General features: G+C 36.3%; 1 protein-coding gene across 2 annotated transcripts in view; it reads left to right on the top strand.

The window, feature by feature from the left end:
* Rasa1 (RAS p21 protein activator 1) overlaps window positions 1-21,836 on the top strand; it is an 84,520-nt gene that overhangs the window by 14,970 nt on the left and 47,714 nt on the right. For both annotated transcript variants that reach the window (XM_052743646.1, XM_052743647.1), the window contains exon 2: window positions 21,558-21,710. In XM_052743646.1, coding sequence (XP_052599606.1) covers window positions 21,558-21,710 — 153 coding nt within the window. The remainder of the gene's footprint in view (window positions 1-21,557; window positions 21,711-21,836) is intronic.

A 21,836-nucleotide genomic window follows, 5' to 3' on the forward strand; every position in this document is an offset into this window, starting at 1 on the left:
TTTTTCCTGACCATTAACAATAACAACTTGTAACCAACCATCCAAACAATGACAATTATCCATAACCCATTGAAAGACCAAAAACCACCCACCCTACCTCTTGGGAATTGGGGTATCATGTTCTTAAAATGACTTCCTGCTGTCTGGGGGTGATGACATCTTTAGGGGATCCTGAAAAGAAAATTAAGAATTGTGGTCAAGTCCTGACTGAAGTAGTCTGTGAGACTGCATTGTCTGAGCCAGTTGCCTTAAAGTTGTTCTGTATATTGGAACATCTGGAGACCGCTCAGGGGGTCTTCCTTGATCAAACCATATTAGCTTGGAAGCAATCCATAGGTTCTCATCTTCTGTGGAAAGAAAAGCAGAACCTCTTTTCCAAAGCATTGTGTCCTTAGACACAAATTTTGAAGTCAGAATACCTTTAAAATATATATATTGGCCTAACTCAGCAGCCTTTACAGTCAGATATCTTTCTGCAGTTAAAAATCCCAAAGGCAATATAATCCAGACTCTCTGTGTAATTTCTATCTTTATGTGGCTTATTTTTTATATTACTTTTACTGTCTTTTTAAAGACTTTATTTTTAAAACTATTTCTTTATATAACTGTCTATCATCCTTTTCTCTCTTCCAAGCCTTCATGCATTTTTATACATAATGTAAACCATTTAGAGGTTTATTTCATCTGAATCTGTCTTTTTGTGAATCTGTTGCTTTAAACTGCAGCATGGACTGAAATGGCAGCCTTGGCTGCTGGCTCTACCCACCTCAATTTCCCAACGTGGTGTAGGTAATTCACTGCTAGCTCTGGGAACCGTGCTTTCTGCAGACTCTGGGAGGCAGTGTGTCTGTGCCTCTGTCAAGGAGCATGTAGCTCAGAAACTTTTTTTTCTTTTCTTTTCTTTTTTTTTTTTTTGGTCTGTACTTGAAAAAGCTAAATCTACCATGCAGTGCACGGCACGGCTTGGAGACACCTCTGTGTACCACAGTGGGAAAATGCCATGCTGTAGGTCAAGCCCACATGCTGCAAACCTGCCATGCTGTAGCTCTTGGCTTGCCTGAGAGGTACAACTAGGAAGTTGCTTTTGGCTCCATTTTAGAACCCTTTTTTTACAAATTCTCTCAGGTTGTACGTGGAAACTCCTTGCTCCATGTTGGGCAGTCAAATGTAGTTGGAAATTTCTCTGGTCTTGCTTTGCCCAGCAGTCCAGACAAATCTCTCCTAACCTGCGGTCCTGCAGCTGCTCAGACCCAAGTAAACATAGAGAGGCTTAATATATTTACAAACTATATGACCTGTGGCTTTAGCTGCTTGCCAGTTAGCTCTTTCATCTTTTTTTTTTTTACATTATCCTATTTATTTTTTCTTTTTCTTCTTTTTTATTATTATTAAGAGATTTTCTATTCATTTTGCATACCAACCACAGATTCCCCTCTCCTCCCTCCTCCTACTCTTTCATCTGAAATCAACCCATTTCTATAAATCTATGTTGCCATGTAGCTGTGGTGTTACCCATCTGCTGACATCTTGTTGCTCCTTTGGCAGTGGGCTTGCATGTCTCTGCCTCTGCCTTTACCTTTCTTCTTTCCTGTCTCTCTTCTTGGATTTCCCGCCTGCCTCTAAGCTGCTTTGCCATAGGCCAAAGCATCTTATTTATTAACCAATGGGAACAACATATATTCACAGCATACATAAAGACCATCCCACAGCAAATGGAGATAAGACATTCTGTCTTATTCTTAACTTTCAGTGGGATTGTTTCAAACCTTTTCTGTATTTAGGATTATATTGGCTCTAGACTTCCCATATTTGTATAGCTTTTATTATATTGACGTATGTTCTCTCTGGTCCTACATTCCCTAGGACTTTTATATGGCATGTTGGATTTTGTCAGAGACTTTTTCTGCGTCTATTGAGATGGTACGTGAGTTTTATCTTTACGTCCACTTATGTGGTTTATTATATTTTTTGTATATGTTGAACCATCTCTGTATTAGGGATAAAAGCCAATTTGGTCATGGTGTATATGTCTCTATTCTGTTTGCAGGTTTTTTATTGGGCATTTTTGAGTCTGTGTTCATAGGGGATATTGGCCTGCAGATTTCGATTTCTTCTTCTTCTTCTTCTTCTTCTTCTTCTTCTTCTTCTTCTTCTTCTCCTTCTCCTCCTCCTCCTCCTCCTCCTCCTCCTCCTCCTCTCTCTCTCTCTCTCTCTCTCTCTCTCTCTGTGTGTGTGTGTGTGTGTGTGTGTGTGTGTGTGTGTGTGTTTACATGGTTTTGGTATTAGACACTGGTTTCCTAGAAAAAGATTGGGAATGTACCTGCTGCTGCTGCTTCTTTCTTTTCTTTTTTAAATAGTTTAAGAAGCAAGGATTGGACTGGCTGTGGATCTTCTTTAAATGTCTGGTTGAGTTCTGCTATGAATCTGTGTAGTCCTGGATCATCATCATCATTAATATTTTTCTGGAAGGCTTTTTATTACTATTTGAATCTCTTCATTGTTATGAGTCTGTTTACTTCTTGACTTCTTAGTTCAATTTTATGTTTTGGTTGAATCTATTATTCTTACATATTTAACAGCTTAATGGAGTACAGGTACAGGGTTTTCAAGTATTTATAATATTCTGAATTTCTTAGGTCTCTTTGTAATGTTTTTCTGTTACTATGTGATTCTTTTAATTTGGAGCCAAAGGACTGTCAATCTTTATCTTCTCAACAAACCTTGTCTTAGATTCATTTATTTTTTGTATTGTTTTCGTTGTTTCCAGTTCATTAATTTTTATTATTTCTTGCCATGTACTGGGTTTGCATTTGGTTGATTTTGTGTCTCCAAATTTTTGAGTTGTACCATTGAGTCATTTATTTGTGCTCTTTCTGATTTTTTTTTTAATGTAGGGTTATAATTTTCTCTCAAAGGAGTGCTTTCCATATGTCCTAGAAGTTTTGTTGTGTTTTCATTTTAATTTAGTTCCAAGAAGTTTTTTAAATTTATTTCTTAATGATATGTTAATCATTTATTAAAAAACTTTAATCTCCATAAGTTTGTGTATTTACTAGAGATTTTTTAGTGTGTGTTGTCAGTTTTGTTTTATTACATTTTCCTCAGAGAACATACATGGAGTTAATTTAGTCTTTTTGAAGTTGTAAGGATTTGCCTTGTCTCCTAGGGTATGATCTGTTATAGAGAAGCTTCCCTGTGCTGCTGAGGAGAATGTATGTTCTTCAGTGTTTGCGTAGAATAGTTTGTAGGTATCAGTTAAATCCATTTGCTATGATGTCATCTGTTTAAATGTCATCATAATTTTTTGTCCAGATGACCTGTCTTGGATAAAGTGAGCGATTGCAATCACCTGCTATTAATAAATTGATGTTAATGTATGTCTTTAAATCCTGTAGAACACTTTCCTTCCGTGTGTGGGTGTGAGAAATTGAGTGTCCCAGAGTTTGGTGCATGCATGTTTAGGATAGTAATGTCTTGCCTAATTGTTATTTTGATTAGAATACAGTGTTCCCCTTTTCTCTCTCTGATTGGGTTTAATATGAAGTCTATTTGTCAGATACTAGGATAGAAATATCTGCGTGTTTCCTGGTCCCATTTGATTGGAGTACTTTTGTCCATTCTTTATTCTAGGTTGGTGCCTATCTTTAAAGCTAAGTTGTGCTTCTTGTAGACAACAAACAGGTAGATTTTGTTTTTTGGTCCATTCAGTCAGCCTGTGTCTTTTGCTTGGAGAATTGAGGTCATTGCTATTTACAGTTATTGAAATGTGTGTGTTAATTGTGGTCATCCTGTTGTTGGTTTTTAGTGGTAGCATTTTCTCACTGGTATTTTGTGTTTTTATAATTATAGCTTTGTACTTCTTTCCACATTCTCTTGGCTCTGCGCATTCCTCTCTTCAGTTCCGAATATTGCCGTCTATATTTCCTCCAAGTTTGGTTTGTTTGATATAAAGTGTTTTAGGTTGATTGCTTGTATTGTGGAACATTTTTCTTTGTTCTTTAATTGTGGTGGAGGATACTTTATGGGGTGTATTAGTCTGGTCTGGCCATCATAGTCTTGTAGGACTTGGAATGCATTGCTCCAGTTCTGGCTTTCAAAGTTTCCATTGAGAAATCATCTGTTATTATGATGAGTTTTCCTTTATATGTATTTTTTTGTTTTTTCTCTTGTAGCCTTCAATATACTTTCTTTGTTACGCATACTTAGTGTTTTAACTATGATATGCAGTAGGGATTTTATTTTCTGGTCTTGCCTGTTTTGTGTTTTATTTGCAGCTTTTTTCCTGAATTTTTTTTTTTTTTATGATTTTATTGAAGGTTATGGTCTATGACATTAGCTCGGGATTTTTCTCATGCATCTATACCTGTAATTTGAAAATTTGGTCTTTTCATGGTGTCCTGTATTTCCTCTATATTTCTTTCCTGTTTGTTTGTCTTTTTTCTTTTTCTTTTTCTTTTTGTTTCATATCCCTTATTTACTTGGTGTAGGCACTCTCCTTATCTTTCAGGCCTGATATTTTGTCTTCTTCGTGATCCATTCTACTTGTTGGTATTTCCTTAGAGTTTCAATTAAGAAAAATTTTTTTCCAAAGTCAGTTAAGTTTTTTTTTTAATCAAGAAAATACAATAAATGTGATATAATTTATTTTAGTTGGAACTTTGAGAAAGATTGCAGGATAGCTCTAGAGCAGAAAAACAAAGCCCTGAAGAGGCAGCTCATCCTGCATCCCCAGAGTGAGCACACACACAGCACAGTGCTGCAAGGATGGCCACAGCAACATCTGTGAGCACACAAAGGGAGGGTGTGTGTAGAAAATGAGTAAAAGGAGAGACAAGTACACTTCACCAATCTATGAACTTTTTTAGAAAGGACACACTGTATAACATATATAAAAAGTACTTTTAGTTATTAAAAAAGACATCTCAGTCCAGACTTTGTGTAATGCTTTTGGAGTCTACCCAGACATCTCTTAAAAAAAATAGTATTATTTATATAATAGTGAATTTATATTTAGATGGTATTTAGATGATCTTCTGGCTTTCAAAGTTTCCATTGAGAAATCTGTTATTATGATAACAAGACAGTAAGTATTCCCATACAACATACGTGCATCACTTCCTTGCAGAGACAGCTTAGGAGAGTAAGTATGGCCCTGATCCCCACTTTATGATATTTGTACCCATTCTTGAGTATGAGGACCTAAACTGCTACATTTTGCATAAAATGTTACTTGTACTTGACTCCTTCAAGCCTCCATTAATCATCCTTTGAGTTTTCTAGTTGGGTCTCTCTCTTTCTTTGGTGTTTTTTGAGGCAGAGTTTGTGTAGCCCTGTCTGTCCTGGCACTCACTTTGTAGACTAGGCTAGCTTCAAACTCTGGTGGACCCTCCTGCTTGCCTCTGCCTTCTGAGTGTTGAGAGTAAGGGTTTTGGGTTTTTCAATCCCATCTTAATTTCAGCTTGAGCATTCTTCATTGTCTCTATTGAATTATGTTCTCAAGTCTTACACTGTCTTTGTTATTTCTACCAGCCTTCTGTATGTGTTTCCTTGGGCACTGCTCAGGCATTCATTCTCCTTAAGTTCTTTCTCCTGATTTCAATGAGCTGTTTCCCTTCCTCCTTCCTTCCCTCCCTCCCTCTCTCCTTCCCTCCCTCCCTCCCTCCCTCCCTTCCTTCCTTCAATGTGTTTAAGATTCTTGAAATTTTTTGATGAAGTTTATGATTTTTCTTTAAAATTCTGTCTCCTAGGGTTCATCTAGGTCAGCAGTTCCCAACCTGTGAGTCACGACCCCTTTGGGGTCTTGGGTCACATATCAGACAGATATCCTGCATATCAGATATTTACATTATGCTTCATAACAGTAGCAAAAATTACAGTTAAGTAGCAACAAAAATAATTCTATGGTTGGGGTCTCCATAACATGAGGAACTGTATTAAAGGGTTGCAGCATCAGGAAGGTAGAAAACCACTGATCTAGGCATTTCTCTTTGGTAGACATTTCTCCAGGACTGACACAAGACACCCCAAGATCAAGTTCTCAACACAAAGAAGATGTATTTACCCCAGAGGGCTACAGGTCAGGGAATAAGAGACAAGGACAGGAGGAGATAGAGGACACGGGAGGGAGAAGGGGAAGGGAACACATTTGGTGGGGATTGGGGGGGTGGGGTAAAGAACTGCTCCCGGATAGAGAGGAGACAGACATGGCCCATAAGAAAATGGCGGTTTATAAAGGTAAAAGAAGAAACCCTGTGTTAGGATGAGGTGTTTAATTTGATTGGGCATGTTAATTAGGGATCCAAAGGGTGCTTTTGGTTGCTGGATTTTAATACTTTGATAGCTGGACCTTGGTAGCCATCTTCAGGAGGAGGTAGTGGCTAAATAAGGGAATAGACCTTGGTGTCTAGCTTTAGGAATGTAATCTAATGGTTTTTTAGCAAGCAGAGGGAATGGGGGACAAAGGCAAGGCCTGCCAGAGCCCTGTTTGTCATGCTCAGGCTGGCTAGAGTCTCTTCAACTGGTTGTTTTTGGAGAGGAAATACTGGCTTGATCTTTCATATTGTTCCTGTTTTGGGGAGGAGATCTGGGCATGTGAACTTCTTTTATTAGTTCTAAGTCTGATAAGGACAGAGCAGATTGGGAAGAGAGGATGTATGCATGGGTCAGGGATTGGACCTGACCTAGAGGTTGAAATGCTTGGGTGGAATGAAGTTAGATAGACAGAGGGTACTGAGCTGGTGTGCAGGATGTGTATTCTGATCTAAGCCTGGACTGTGGTAGTAGATCTGTCTGGGTAGAAAGGTTGGGTATTGTGTGGAAGTGGACTGTGAATTGCGGAGTGGGCAGGGCCAGTCCTGGTGGAAGTCAAGAGCTTTGTTTTTGAGCAGGCACAGGTGGTCATACTAGGCTGGGGCGATCTGGTAGCTAGATCTGGCAGGGTGCATGGAGGAAAGGGGTCAGAGAGAATCTCTAGGCTAGACCCTGGAGAAGGATGTGCAAGATTTGGCTTGTTTTGCAGTAGTAATATTATGTATAACTCACGTACAGTATCAGAGCAAGAAACTAGTATCCACTTACTTGGGTTTCATTAGCTGTGTATATTATGCGTATTTGGTGCTGTGCAGTTTTGTCACATATGGAGATATATGAAAATATCACCATTCTAAAAGTAGAGAATAGTTTTGTCAACACAGGTTGCCTTGTGTTGTACTTCTATGACTAATTTCTCCCTGCTTCTTCTCATATTTTTTCCTAGCCCCCCAAAACTACTTCCTGCTTTCCATTTTTTTCATTTAAAGGAGGTTATATAAATGGAAGCCTAATATGTCACTTCTTGACATTGGCGTTTGTCACTTAGCAAAATACTGTCCAGCTTCAGCTATGTGGTGGTATAGACTGGTACTTTGTTCCTTTTCCATTGCTCAATAGTATTCATGTTATGTGGTATTCACACATGATGTAGATGTACCTGAGTAACCAGTCATTCGTGAACATTTGAGTCCTTTTAGTTTAGGCTGCCATGAAAAAAGCTGCCGCAAACATTAATGTGTATATTTTTATGTGAATATAAATCCCTTATATTGGATAAATACGCATGAATGCAGTTGCTGGGTTGTATGGTAGCTGCATGTTTGCTTTTGTGAGAGCTGCCTTCTGTTTTCTCACCTTTCTATATATAGTCTTCCTGTCTTATTCCCCTGCAACAGGGTGTCTCACAGAACCTGGAGTCAGGATGGCAGCCAGCAAGCCTGAGTGGTCCTTCTCTGCCCCTCACAGTGTGGGGCTATACATGCTCACAGTCATCCCTGGCTGCTATTATGACTTATGGGATCTGAACTAAAGGCCTCTCCTGCTTGCACAGCAAGTGTCTTACCTACTGAGCCTCTTCAGCTTCTGCTTTGTCTTTTTTATAATCCCACTAGTAATATACAAATAATTCTCTTTCTCTGTATCTCTACCAGTATTTGGTGTCACTGTTTGCTAATTTTAGCCTTTCTAATAAATGTTCATGATAACTCATTAGGACTTGAATTAACTTTTTCCTAATAACTAACAATGTTAAATCTTTTCATGAGCATATTTGCTGCCTGTATATCCTCCCTGTTGAATTACCTCTCTCTTCCTATCTTTTGCCTTCTGCCTCTTTCCAATGTTTTTGTTTTTAAATTCTTTTTAAAAACTCCATTTTTTAAAGTTACATGTCTACTTATTTCATATGTGTAGTTGGAGTTTTCTCTCCGGGTCCCACCAAGCCCCGGCAGTCTGACAGCCCACTTATAAAATAAACACACAGATGCTTATATTATTTAAACTGCTTGGCCATTAGCTCAGGCCTGTCATTGTCTAGCTCTTGTTCTTATGTTCAGCCCATTTCTATTAATCTATACTTTGTCACGTGGCTCGTGGCTTAACGGTACCTTACATCTTCCTTGTCCTGGCTGCGGCTGCAGTGTCTCCCTCCCTCAGCTTTCCACTTCCCAGAATTCTCCTCTCTCCTTGTCCTGCCTATACTTCCTGTCTGGCTACTGGCCAATCAGTGTTTTATTTATACAGAGCAATATCCACAGCACATGTGTATGCATGTTCAGGTCCCATGATGCACATGTAAAGGTCAGAAGACAACCTAACTAGGAGTTTGTTCTCTCTTTTCATGCTGTGGGTCCTGGGGATCACACTCAGATTGTCAGATTTGGTGGCAGATGCCTTTACCTGCTGAGCAATCTTGATGGCCATTTTTTAAAAAATTGTTAAGTCTAGAATTTTTTTATTGTTAAGTTTCAGTAGTTCTGTATGTATTCCAAATATCAGTCATTCATCTTTTGTCTATATGGTTTGCAAAGATCTTCTCTCAGTCTGTAGCTTGTCTTTGCCTCTTCTCAATGGGATCCCTTGAAGAACAAGTACTTTTCTTATCCATGTTAATTATTTTCTGAAAATCTGGGTATGTAGTGATACCCCTTTTTATTCCTCATGTCGGTAATTTGTATATTTCCCTTTGTTAATCTTGCTAAGTGTCAGTTTTATTGATATGAAAGAATTTAATCATGTGCTTCCTTTTGTTCTCTGTCACTGTTTTGAGTCAGGGTCTCATCATCAGTAGGCAGCAGCTTATAGAAATTCTTTGACACATTATTTCACTCAAGTGCTTTTTGTTTCTTTTTGTGTATAAAACAGACCAGTATATAGAGAGATTATTTATTTGCCCCATGTCAGTTACGTTTTAGAGTGAAAACAAAATCATGGATTTAGTTCAGTGTCAGAATTATACAGGAGCTTAGATCACTGTGGAGAAACATTAGCCTTTGGATCAGTTAGCGCTAAGTTTTGTGAACATGTTGTTTTGTGCCTTGTGTACCTTTGAGAGACTCAATAGAAGAAAAATGTAATAATGTAGATGCTTACTGTGTTTTGAAGGCCACAGAAAGGTTTAGATATTGTAATGAAAGTATATTTGGGATCTAGACAATCCTTTTAATTTGTCAAGACAATTTCTTACTTTTGCTGAATGTATTACATTTGTATCTGTCTTTCTGCTTCTTTATCCTAATCTAATCAGTTACTAAGAATGTTCTGTTCTAATTGCTTTAGAATTTGGCCTTTACTTTTTTCTCCTTTTTTTTTTTTGGCTCAAACCCTACTTTTCTTTCTTTCTTCCTTTTGGGATAGTGTGTTAATTTTCTCCTTGATCCTTTCTTTTCATCAACTAAGTGCAATCTCTTGATTATTTATTTCAACCTAGGTAAAAATTAGGGAAACCATTATACATTCTGAAATAACACATGATGTGAGTCTAAAAGGAAAGCCTAAAGTTTAATGAAAAATTCCTTTTAAAGTTATTACTTGTGATGTGTTCTATTCTCATTTTAATTTTGTTCTATTCTACTTAAATATTGGTGGAAATCAGTTAAATCAAATTAAAATCTTCTTTATATGACTTTCCAGAGCTATCTTGTACAGTAAGTCTTACACACTTTCTTGAACCCTTTTGTGAATATCCTTGTCTAGACAGTAGTAGGTTTTAAACCCCATTTTGACAATGACTCAGAAATAGGCTTTCATCAGTGATGTAGCACATGTACATTAACAGACAGATAGATGGAGACAACAGTTTGATAAAGGCCCTTACAAATTGTGATGCATCCTATTTATAGTCCTTTTTTTTTAAATGAAAATGCTGGTCATGTAAGATGATTTCTTGACCCAGTACTTGGGGCTTGCACATTAAGCAAAAAACATTAAAATCACCTTAACCTGTTCTTCAGTATTGTTTCTTCTGTGCTCTACTGCTTAATCCGTAAGTCAGGGAGTTTTATGTCTCTCCATTGTCTGTTTCTCATGTCTGAGATACCCATCTCCTATAGTGATAGTGGGGTGAATCTTTGTTCTTTTGAATGTAACAGAACATGAAGTTGCTGTGATATAATTGAAACAAGCAAAAAACCAATGAAGTTTTGTCCAAAACAATAACTGTAAAAAGTATTTTAGCAGAAAATTAACCTCACATATATCAGTTAAGTTGATGTAAGAACTAGTGGGGGGCATCCCTCACCCCCACATTTCCCCAGAGTACTCTTGAGTAGAAGCAGCAGGAAATATTAGTTAGGAGGATAGAGGGGAGAGAAACAGATAGAAATACAAGGATAGCCTGGATCCTAATCCATCAGCCCCGACTATCTCTGCCCTAGGGTGTTTAAAGGAATGCCAAGGGATGGAGCAAAAGAGGAGGTCTGCACAGCCAAGAGCAGACGATCTCAGACACCTGTACTCAGGCCTGTGGTCCAGTCATCTTTATGTAGACCTGCTGAGTAAAGCCACAAGGAACCTGAAAATGGGCTCCAACAAGTTAGCTTATCAGTGATGTTATTCAAACCTGTGGGCTTCTTCAGTCTAAGAATGAAACCTGTTTCTGGTGCAGCTTTAATATTATTATTATGTTAGTATTTTTATTGTGTACATGAATTATTCATATTCTTTTATGAAGTCTGCATAAGCAAACTCCCCCATAAATTTTTATGTTAAAAAATTTAAAATTTATGCAAAACTTGCAGAAATATTGTAATAAATAATCATATATCCTTTACCTTGATATTTTTGCCTCATTTAATTCTTTTACTTTATATATATATATGTATTTATGCCAAACTAATAATCATGTTCTTTCTTAAATACTTTATGTACTTTTGTAGGAATAAGGAAACTTAGGAAGTTAAACAATCAGTTTTAAAATTAATACAATATTTAGATATTTTTGTTTCGAAAATGTTATTGAAAAATTTTTAGTGTCATGTTCCTTTAGTTTCCTTAAACCTAGAATAGTTTCCTCAGACAAAATTTTCAAAGTAGTCTTGCTGTATCTTACTTTGTAATTGAGTTTAGGTTGCTCATGCCTGACAAATACTCCAAGATCAGGAATTCTCAGTGGGACACATGCAGGGCACCTGCCTGCTGTTAGCTGTTATGCTAATGGATTACATAAATTAGAATTTAGTTGCTGTTGGATAACACTAGATGTTGCCATGACCTCTGTTAGTCTCTGATATTTTTATTGACTCCATGGTTTTGCCTTTTCACAGTGTCATACTGATGAGATCATATAGTTCGTTGCTTTTTAAAATGTGCTTGCTTCTCTTAATGTGCATTTAAAATTTTTCCATGTTGTTATGACTGAATAAGTACATTTTTTTTAAGATTTATTTCTTTATTATGTATACAGTGTTCTTCCTGCATGTATGCCTGCACACCAGGAGAGGGCACCAGATCTCATAGATGGTTGTGATCCACCATGTGGTTGCTGGGAATTGAACTCAGGACCTCTGGAAGAGCAGTCAGTGCTCTTAACCTCTGAGCCATCTCGCCAGTCCGAACATTTCTTTTTAACAGTGACTAGTATTATATTTTCTGGATGTACCATAGTTTAATTATTTATTGAGCTACTGAAAGACATCTTGGTTGCTTCCAAGTTTTGTCAGTTAGAATAAAACAGCTACAGAGTCATGTGCAATTTTTTTTTTGTATATTGTTAAGTTTTCATTTAACTTGGGAAAACACTGTGAAGCTCAGTTGCTATATAGAATATTGTTTTAATTTGTTTTCTGTTGCTGTCACAAAGTATTTGGGGGATGGGTACTTTTTAAAAGACAAGAGGTTTATTTAGGTGCTGGTTTGAGAGCGAAAGCTCAAGATTGGACTGCCCCATCTGTGCACCAGTGGAAATCCCCTTAGCTGTGTCACAGAATGACAGACATGGGAGGGAAATGAATGGGTCAAACACAAACAGTAGCCACACTTTTATAACAATGTACTTAGGAGATAGCTTATAAGACAACAACACTCACATTAATCTCATCCTGGGGAAGTGCCTCCAATGAACAATGAACCCAGTTATCTCCCTATGTTTCACTTCTTAAAGGGTTTACCACTTTCCCCTTTCAGTGCTGGACAATGAACCCAGGGCCTAGTTTATGAACTAGACAATGAACAGGGCAAGCACTGTTCCACTGAGCTAGTATCAACATATGGACATCAAACCTTCACACATATGGACAGAATCCTTAAGGGAATCTGTAGTTGGAAGTTTTCGCTGGTCCTGCCCGGCCCTGCAGTCATGACGAATCTCTCCCACCCATGTTCCACAGCTGCTTACAGAATAATCACCCAGAGGCTTAATATTAATTACCAATTTCATGGCCTATGGCAGGCTTCTTGCTACTAGCTCTTATATCTTAAATTAACCCATTTCTGTTAATCTGTGTTTTGCCATGTATTATGTGGCTTACTGGTCTGTTGGCATGTTGTTCCTTTGGTGGTGGCTGGTGTCTCTCTACCTCTCCTTTCTCTTCCTCCTATCTCTCTTGGATTTTCTCACCTGACTCCATCCTGCCCTGTCATAGGCCAATTCAGCTTTATTTATCAACCAATCAGAGCAACACATATTCACAGCATACAGAAAGACATCCACCACAGGAATCACATCCAAATCACAGTATATAGTCTACTTAATTTTATTGTTGTACAAGTAGATTTTATAGTGAGGGTAGTGTATTTATTCAAAGTATTCTTACACTAACGTTCCTGGTGTTAACTAAAAGATAAGTGTGTAAAAAAAGGTGCATTTTTTTCACAACCTTTTTGTATGTGTATCTTTGTTCATTTCTCCCTTTATTATGAGCAGGTTATAGCCTATAAAAATACTACACAATTATTATCAAAAGTAATGCTACACAACAGTTATTCAAAAGAAACATTCTTAGGCTGATTCTTGATTTTTAGTAATGAAATAGTTTACTACAATGCCCAATGTCCAGTATCAGGGCTTATTTTCTTGACACTATATTTCAAAATATGTGACTACCAAAGAGACTTGCCCTCCACCTTTGCAAAGATATCTTATGATCAACATTGAAATGTTTACTAATCATATTCCATGTATTTTCAGATGTCAAGTTCTGTGTTCTTTTTACCTTTAGAGTTGTAACAGAAACCAGATATTAGACACAGTGTTTGGTGGGTATTAATCATAAATCATTAATATCTGTGTAAATAATATATTATTTTCCTTACATGCTAACTAAAATTTACTGTGAATAATATCTGGGCCAGGTGTATCCAGTTTTGAAAAATTATTAATTATTGATGTAATTTTTCTTAAAAAGCTATATGCATTCAGATTATCTTTTTCTTGCGAGTTTAGGCAGATTATGTATTTCAAAGGATGAGTACACTTCATATAGATTTTTAAATTTGTGAGTAGCAAACTGCAATGATTATAATTTATTATCCTTCTGGAGTTTATGGTTTCTATAATAATACTTCAACTCCTGATATTAGTAATTTTTAGCTTAGCTAAAGGCTTATCAGTTTTTTGGATGGTGAAAGGACCAACTTTAAAATAATACAGGTATTTTTATGTTGTTTTGCATACATGTATCTTCGCACACCACATATGTATAGTGCCCTTAAAGGTCAGAAGAAAGTGGTAAATCCCCCGAAATGGAGTTAGAGATGGTTGTGAGCTTCCATGTGGATGCTGGGAATGGAACCTGGGTCCTCTGCAAGAGCAACAAGTGCTGCTCTTAACTGCTAAATCATCTCTACATCTCCTTTTTTGATGTCTAATGCTTTTTAAATGTTTTCTTAGAAGTTCTGTCTCCTTGCTTATTTATCCATATATTTGAATGTTTTCTACCTCTTTTGTTAGACTGCCCAATATATTATTCACAATTTTTTAAAAGTTTCCAGCCTAAGATTCCAGAAATCTTGACGTGTCTGGTTTTGATACTTGCACTGTCTTTTCAGGATACTTTCACTGTATGTCTATGTCCTGTGACCAGTGTTTTTAGTTATCTACTGTCATCCCCATCCTTAGTTTGGACAGAAAAAGGAGCTGGAGTCCATTATGTCTCTTCCTTTACTGGAAAGCTAAAGGCACTTGAAGTTTTTCACCTACCTACGTAGTTAGGCTTTGGTAAATTACATTTCTTTAAAGGGAGGCATTGTTAGAAGAGCACAAAAACGTAGTACAATATGGTAGTAAATTTGCGTACTCAAAGAATAAAGAATTATAAAGAAAAAAGAAAGAAAGAATAAAATTATTTTTTAAGGGAGAAATCATACCCTGTATAAAAAGTTAGCACATCTTTGGACTATACCGCATATAGAATGTCTAATTTTTAAAAAATTATATCCCTGTGGTAGAATGGGCTACTATATGTCTGGTCCCAGGTTCAATCCCTGATACTGAATAAAAGAAAAATGTTTTAAATTCCTGTTTAAGTTATGTATAATGGTGCACACCTTTAATCCCATCATTCATGTTTCATATTTAAGGTTGTAGGAGAGTTGCGGGTTCTTCACTTTTTGTCCAGTTCATTACTTTTTAAAAGGATGTATTCTTCTCTTTGGATTTTCTTAACATGCTGCACAGGAAACTGGAAGTGTTTTGGAAAGGTGTTCTCCCCCCCACCCCGCCAGCATCTTGCTGTGTTTCCCTAGATGGGCTGATAGTCATTGTGTAGACCAGATAGCCTAGAACGCGTGGTTCTTCTTCTGCCTCAGCCTGCTGAGTGCTAGAGTTACATGCATGTGCCCTATGCCAACTTACTTTTTAATACAGAGATTGGTGTAGCTTGAGTTTTCCTGCCTGACCCACAGTCAGGACAAATCTCTCTCACCTGCCAGTCCCTCACCTGCCAGTCCCACAGCCTCTCAGACCCGACCAAGTAAACACAGAGACTTATATTGGTTACAAACTGTATGGCCGTGGCAGGCTTCTTGCTAACTGTTCTTACAGCTTAAATTAATCCATTTCCATTAATCTATACCTTGCCACATGGCTCGTGGCTTACCGGCATCTTCACATGCTGTTTGTCATCATGGCGGCTGGCAGTGTCTCTCTGACTCAGCCTTCCACTTTCCAGCTTTATTCTCCTCCTTGTCCCGCCTACACTTCCTGCCTAGCCAATGGTCAATCAGTGTTTTATTTATTGACTAATCAGCAACACATTTGCCATACAGAACATCCCACAGCAGATTGGTTTATGGAAACTTGAACATCCTTTAAGAGTATAAGCAAAGAACAATGACTTATATGTACAAAATGTAGCAGTAAAAGAATAAAAATGGGTAGACAAGTTTGTAAAGTGAGTAGTTTTGTTCAAAATAACAAAAAAGATGAAATTTGATTGGTAACTTTTAATCATTCCGAATAATAAACATTCAGCCATTTAGTTGATTTTCTTGTTTTTACCTCTGTACATTTAACAATAAACAATATTATATTTTCAATATTAATGTGTTTAATTAAAACCTAGATATTGTCAGAAGGAAACAGTTTTGAACAAATACAAGGAATTATAGTCAAGTCACTATGTCAGCTGTTTTGTATAAGCATGCATTAACATTTAGTCACTGTGAACTGTGATATTTAGTGTAAGGAACTAGTAATGTTTGACCTTTTAGATAGTTAAATAACTTAGGATCTTGCGCATTTCAGGTATGTGCTTTTTGGAATCCAGCATGAATATTACTGTAGGAATTCCCTTAAGAGTTTAAATTTACTAAACTTCTTTCTTGTCTTAATTCAGTTTTTCCTAAATTTTCATGCTTTGTGATTCTTTGCACAGTTTCAGGAATATAGCAATAGCACCATGGTAATTTTCTGAGCATTTGGTGCTTATAAAGTAATACAGGGGAAGAAAATGCTTTGGAAAACCTGTTCGTGGCTTTAGTTCTCTTCATGAATTATTGTATTGAAAAAGTATATTTAAGTTCCCTTGATTCAGTATTTCTTTTTGAGAATTTGGTAGCATTTGCTTTTTTGATTCATAGTGATACTGATGCTTTATAATTAGCAAAACTCTTTAACGTGATTAATTTAGTATATAAATTTTATATATAGTTCTTTTCTGTATGTACTTGACACCCAATGTTTTTTAGCTACATACTTATTTATTACAGTCATATAAATTAATATTCCCAACATTTCAAAGTTAACAGTGTCAACAACTGGAAGAAATTTGTAGAGAGTGCTGTCCTCAAAGAGGGTCAATGCTAATTTCTGTGCCATTCCAGTTTTTAGTGTATGTGTTACCAAAGTGAGCATTGTATGTATTTATGTGTTCCTGTGGAAGAAGAGAAGTGCCTACCACTGTCTGATACTACTGGAAATTGTAGTGATGCTCCTGTGAACTGCCGCCACAGGACTGGAAACCTGTACAAATGTCAAAAGAATAAATGAATCTCAACTATGCAAGTGAATAATGTTAGCATTATGTTAGAGACAGTGATACCAATAAATTATGCTGTTTGTTTTGTTTTTTGTTTTTTTCTCCTTTGAACATAGGAACTGTTATCAGTAGGACAGTTATAAATACTTTAGTTTTAGAGGAATAAACTGCTGTGTTGGTGAATATTCTTAATTTTAATAGATTAACTTTCCTCTTTATGTTTGATGTGTTTTGAGGGTCACGTGTAAGAAATCCTTGCGTATACTTAACCATATACATATACTTTCCACATTGCTTTCTTTTTCATTAGAAGCTTTATTTTATCTTCCACTTTTTAGATTTGATATACATATGGAATAGTTTTTTGGAACAAGGAAATGATCAAGATTAACTTTAAAAGTAGATATTCTGTTGACTTACTTCCATCAAGTAAGAAACATCTCTTTTTAGTTTATTGTCATAGAGAACCCCATTCTCATGACTGAAATCAATCTTTATTTGTTCAGTCTACAGTTGCTCAGCTACAGTCTATCAGGTTCATTAGTATGAGAACTCAATATTATACTTTCGATTCTGATTTCCTCAATCCCATTCTTCAGTATTTCTTTTCTACCTTCTCAGGTTAACTTTTCCTGAGAAAAGTTTCTTGAGGTAGAAACTTTATTGCTTTCAGCCTTTATTTATTTATTTTTTTAATATTACAGATTTCTCTCTTAGTATCTGTAAGTCAAAATTGATAGACAATCTGCAACTTTTTGATTTGCTTCTTTGCATTAACAAGTTATTAACAAGTACAGAAATACTTAATTTATAAATAATTAGTAACCTTTAAAGTTTTAGGGTAAGAATAGTAATTCTTTAAAAATTGTACATTTACTTTGGCTTATGTCTTAGACTAGAACCAGGTGTATCTTTGACAGTCTCGACTCTGCACCTAAGATCTAAAAGTGGTGAAGGGACTTTCGACACCTCTGCTTAAAGAGACACAGTTATTTACTGTGTATTGGGGGGGGGGGGGGAGGGGAGTTGGTTCTCTCCTTCCACCATGTTGATTGATTGTGGAGATTGATAGCAGTTTGTCAGCCCTGAGCCATCTCACCAGCTTGAAGTTAATTTTCTGGTTGATTACATTTAGGCTGGGTAACGTACTCTGAGCATTTTTGGGTGTTTTTAATGGGGCTTGATTGATTCAGCTTATAGTCAGTTTTAGATAACTGCCTGTAGTCACTTGATGGGATATGGTTGACAGTTTTCTTTGTAGGTTTATTGCACCTTGTAATATTGTCATGGTTTGTATCCTGAGTGCTTTTTAATGTGCTTTTGCTAGCAATTAGGAACTTTCCCATTCCATTGTGGTAGTAGAGTTGTCTTTTTATGGGGTTTAGCTGTTAAAAATTATGTATAGTTGTGTTTATACTTTGCATATTTTAATGTTGGTACCTCTAATAATATTTCCTGTGTTTGTGCACATGTGTACTAGTATAACATATTTACCATTATTTTCAGTATTTCTGTGTCCTGACATTAAAGATTCATCTCTAATTTTATTATTTTACCCAGTATGATAATCTTGTTCTTTTAGTGGTTGTCCTAGAGATTACAATATGCATCATCGGTTTATTACAATCTCATTGAAAACACTTTTACTTTTTTTCTAATAATCCTAAGAACTTAGGACATCTAAACTCAATTTGCTTTTCTCAAGCTTTTTATATTATTTTGCATTTTCATTTACATATGCATTAATACTCACTGGACCTTATCATTACTCATAGGGTTAGTATTTATTTAGATTTGCCCATACGTTTGTCCTTTTAGTATCTCTTGGTTTTATACTGCCTTCCCACCTTTCCTGGTAGGATCATTTTCTTTTTCCCTATGGAACTTTTCTTTTAGTTTTTTTTTTTAAAACATCTGCTGTTAAAATTTTTAATTTCTTTTTGTCTGAAGCAATGGTTGTTCTTATTTCTGAAGGATATTTTCTCCGTGTAAGATTTCTAGGTTCAAAGTAATGAAAAATTTCCTATAAAAATTTGAAGTACTATATTTGTTAATATTTGAAGTTAACAAATATTTTCGCCGTTGTTTCTTGTAAGATAATGCCTTTCATACTCCGCTTTTATAGTTTAATCTTGTTTTGGATTTTAGCAACTTTGTTTGGCTACACCTTAATGTGAGCTAGTCTGCTTTTGTATTTGCCTGATTGCTTTTTCTTATTTGGCATATATGGAATTTGAATTTTTTGTGTTAATGACTTTCTTGGACTGGGAAGTTTTTAGATTTTTCTCTGGATTTTACTTTTTCTTCTGTTTTCTTTCCTGCTTCCTTTTTGGGACTCCTCATGTTTTGGTTTCTTTTTTATTGTTGTGATAAAACACCATGACCAAGGCATCTTATAGAGAAGCTCATTTGGACTGTGGTTCAGAGGCATGAGTCTGCGGCAGTGGGACAAAGGCGTGATGGCACATGCAGGAAGCTCAAAGGAGTGAGAGCAGACTGGGTGTGGCTGGGTCATTTCTCAAAACCAGCCTCCAGTGACACACCTCCTCCAACAAGGCCACACCTCCTCAACTTCCCCACACTGTGCCACCAACTGGGACCAATATGTAAATGCCCAGAGCTCTGGATGACATGTCAGTCAAATCACCTCATCACATGTATGCAAGTTATGTTGTATTCATCATTTACCTTCTCTTCTGTATTTTCTTATTTGATTTTGTTCTTTTGTAAGCAAATTTTCTGTTTTCAAGTTAATCTCTCTCTTAAAAATATGCTTAATTTCCTGGTAATCTCATTTAGCTCTTAATTTGTCAATTTGATTACTTACTTTTAAATGTTTTGATTTTTATGCTTCTATTTTATCCTTATGCTTTTCTGTTTCTTGATTTATTTTATATTTAATAAATTCATTTTCTTAATTTTTTTTGTGGTGCTGGGAGTTGAACCTTGGACATCTAGGTAACTGTTCTACCACTGAGCTATATTCCCACCTTGAATAACTATTATTTAAAAATGTTTCTTTAGAGTTCTAAGGGAAGTGGTGGGGAAATCAGAGGGGTGGGGGAAGGGAATGGTTTGAATTGATGTTAATGACAAGTAATGATAAGGAGCAGAGAGAAAAAGATGTAGAAACGTTAGGCTAGGCCTATAGACCTGTGCCCAGCTACTCTGGAAACTGAGTCAGGAGGATCACAAGTTCATAGCCCACTTAGGCTACAGAGTGAGTTCCAACCCAAACTGAACAATTTAGCCATATCCTGGAGAGGCATGGGGTGGGGTATGAGGTGATCTTCTTCTCCTTTTTCTCCTCCTCCTCCTCCTCCTCCTCCTCCTCCTCCTCCTCCTCCTCCTCCTCTTCCTCCTCCTCCTTCTTCTTTTTCATCATCAACTTGCTTGGATTGACTTGTTGGTTCAGATGGAAAGATCCAGCAAATGTTTTGTCTCAAAAATGGATGGGAGAGTTAGGAATGATTAATAAAATACTTTTAATCATAACACTGGACAAGTATGGCAAATGACCAAGGGCATATGTGTTCTACTTTTTTTTCCTCAAGTTTTATTTGAAATCCTAAGCAAAACCCTCCTTTTTTTTATTTCTCTTTGTTGAGATGACATCTCATATTGTTTGTGCTGACCTTAAACTTGCTATGCAGCCAGTGAGAATCTTGAACTCCTGATCCCCCTGCTTCTACCTCCCATGTACATGAAAACTGAGGTTGAATGAAACACCCTGTCTGGTTAAAACTTTCTCTGTGAGAGAAAGCTTTTCCTTTTGAGATTTTTAAAAAACGAGACAGAGGTAGATTAATATCCCTATGTAGTATAGTTTAAAAGAAGAACATAATGTATCCAGCTGTAGATTTATAAATGGGTTTACATTTGATAAGATCTTGACACATTTTGATAAGCAGAAGCAGGATGATGAGATTTTATGTGAAAGGATGTGTGTTAAACATTATCTGTGATACAACAAACATTCTAGTTTGGCTGAGAGGAAGATTGGAGTCTTTCGCAGTGGCCTTTGAATTGTTTGTACTTCATTTGCTTTGACGGTTTATAGTTTGAGCAAATAGTAAACTTAACACCAGCCTGAAATAACCAATTTTAGAAGAGACAGGCGTTGTGTAAGACAATTTGGCTAACATTTTGAAAGTTCCAGAAGAGTTCTGAACTAGTATGATCAGCTACACAACCATATAATTCAGGTAACAAAGAGTTCCCTGGCAATTGAATTTCTACATAAAAACATTTGTGTTTTCCCTCTGAGAAGAGTTGAGCTTAAATATATGGTCATGATATAGGTTGTCTTAAAATCCAGGGCAATGATCAATTTCCTATTAAAACAGGAAATTCAAATAGCAGTCTTTTAAATAGTTAAATAGTTTAAATAGGGTAGTAAGATTAAAATTAGGTAAATATTATTTTCTACTTGATTCCAAGTACTTTGTTATGTCAGATGGATTCCTTAATATATAGAGTTGTTGTAAATTATTTCTAATCACTCATCTTACTGAGTCCAGGAAAGAATTTAATACAATAAATGTTTCTATTTTGAGCAAATATAGGTAAACCTGGAGCCAAGGGGGTTGAGGAAAAGAAGATATTCGTTAATGAGATACAGGGTTTGACTGTGCAGAACAGATTAAAAAACCTTGTGAATCAGTGTTCTTAGGGAAATTGAGAGCAGGTGAAAAATGGAGTTAAAATTGAATTGTTCAGACTAAACAAATGTTTAAATTACATGTGAATGTTTAAAAGAGTATTATGTCTTTCAATCTGCACAGAAATTTTATGGTGACTGTTTTATTTTAGTTATTTGTGTTTCTCCCCTAGGTGGTATCATGGAAAACTCGATAGAACCATAGCAGAAGAGCGTCTCAGGCAGGCAGGAAAATCTGGAAGCTACCTTATAAGAGAGAGTGATCGGAGGCCGGGGTCCTTTGTGCTTTCATTTCTTAGCCAAACAAATGTTGTCAACCATTTTAGGTAAGTCTTTGTTCCTAGTTTAAGGTATTAATATGGCACTTTGGTATTGAATCTGACACATATTTATAAATATCTCCACTTTTACAAAAGTGAATGATATTGGTATAATAAACTTGATTTCAATTA

The sequence above is a fragment of the Peromyscus californicus genome, unplaced genomic scaffold, assembly GCF_007827085.1.
Source record: "Peromyscus californicus insignis strain IS unplaced genomic scaffold, ASM782708v3 Scaffold_18__1_contigs__length_77618521, whole genome shotgun sequence".
In the NCBI taxonomy this organism is placed as follows: Eukaryota; Metazoa; Chordata; class Mammalia; order Rodentia; family Cricetidae; genus Peromyscus; species Peromyscus californicus.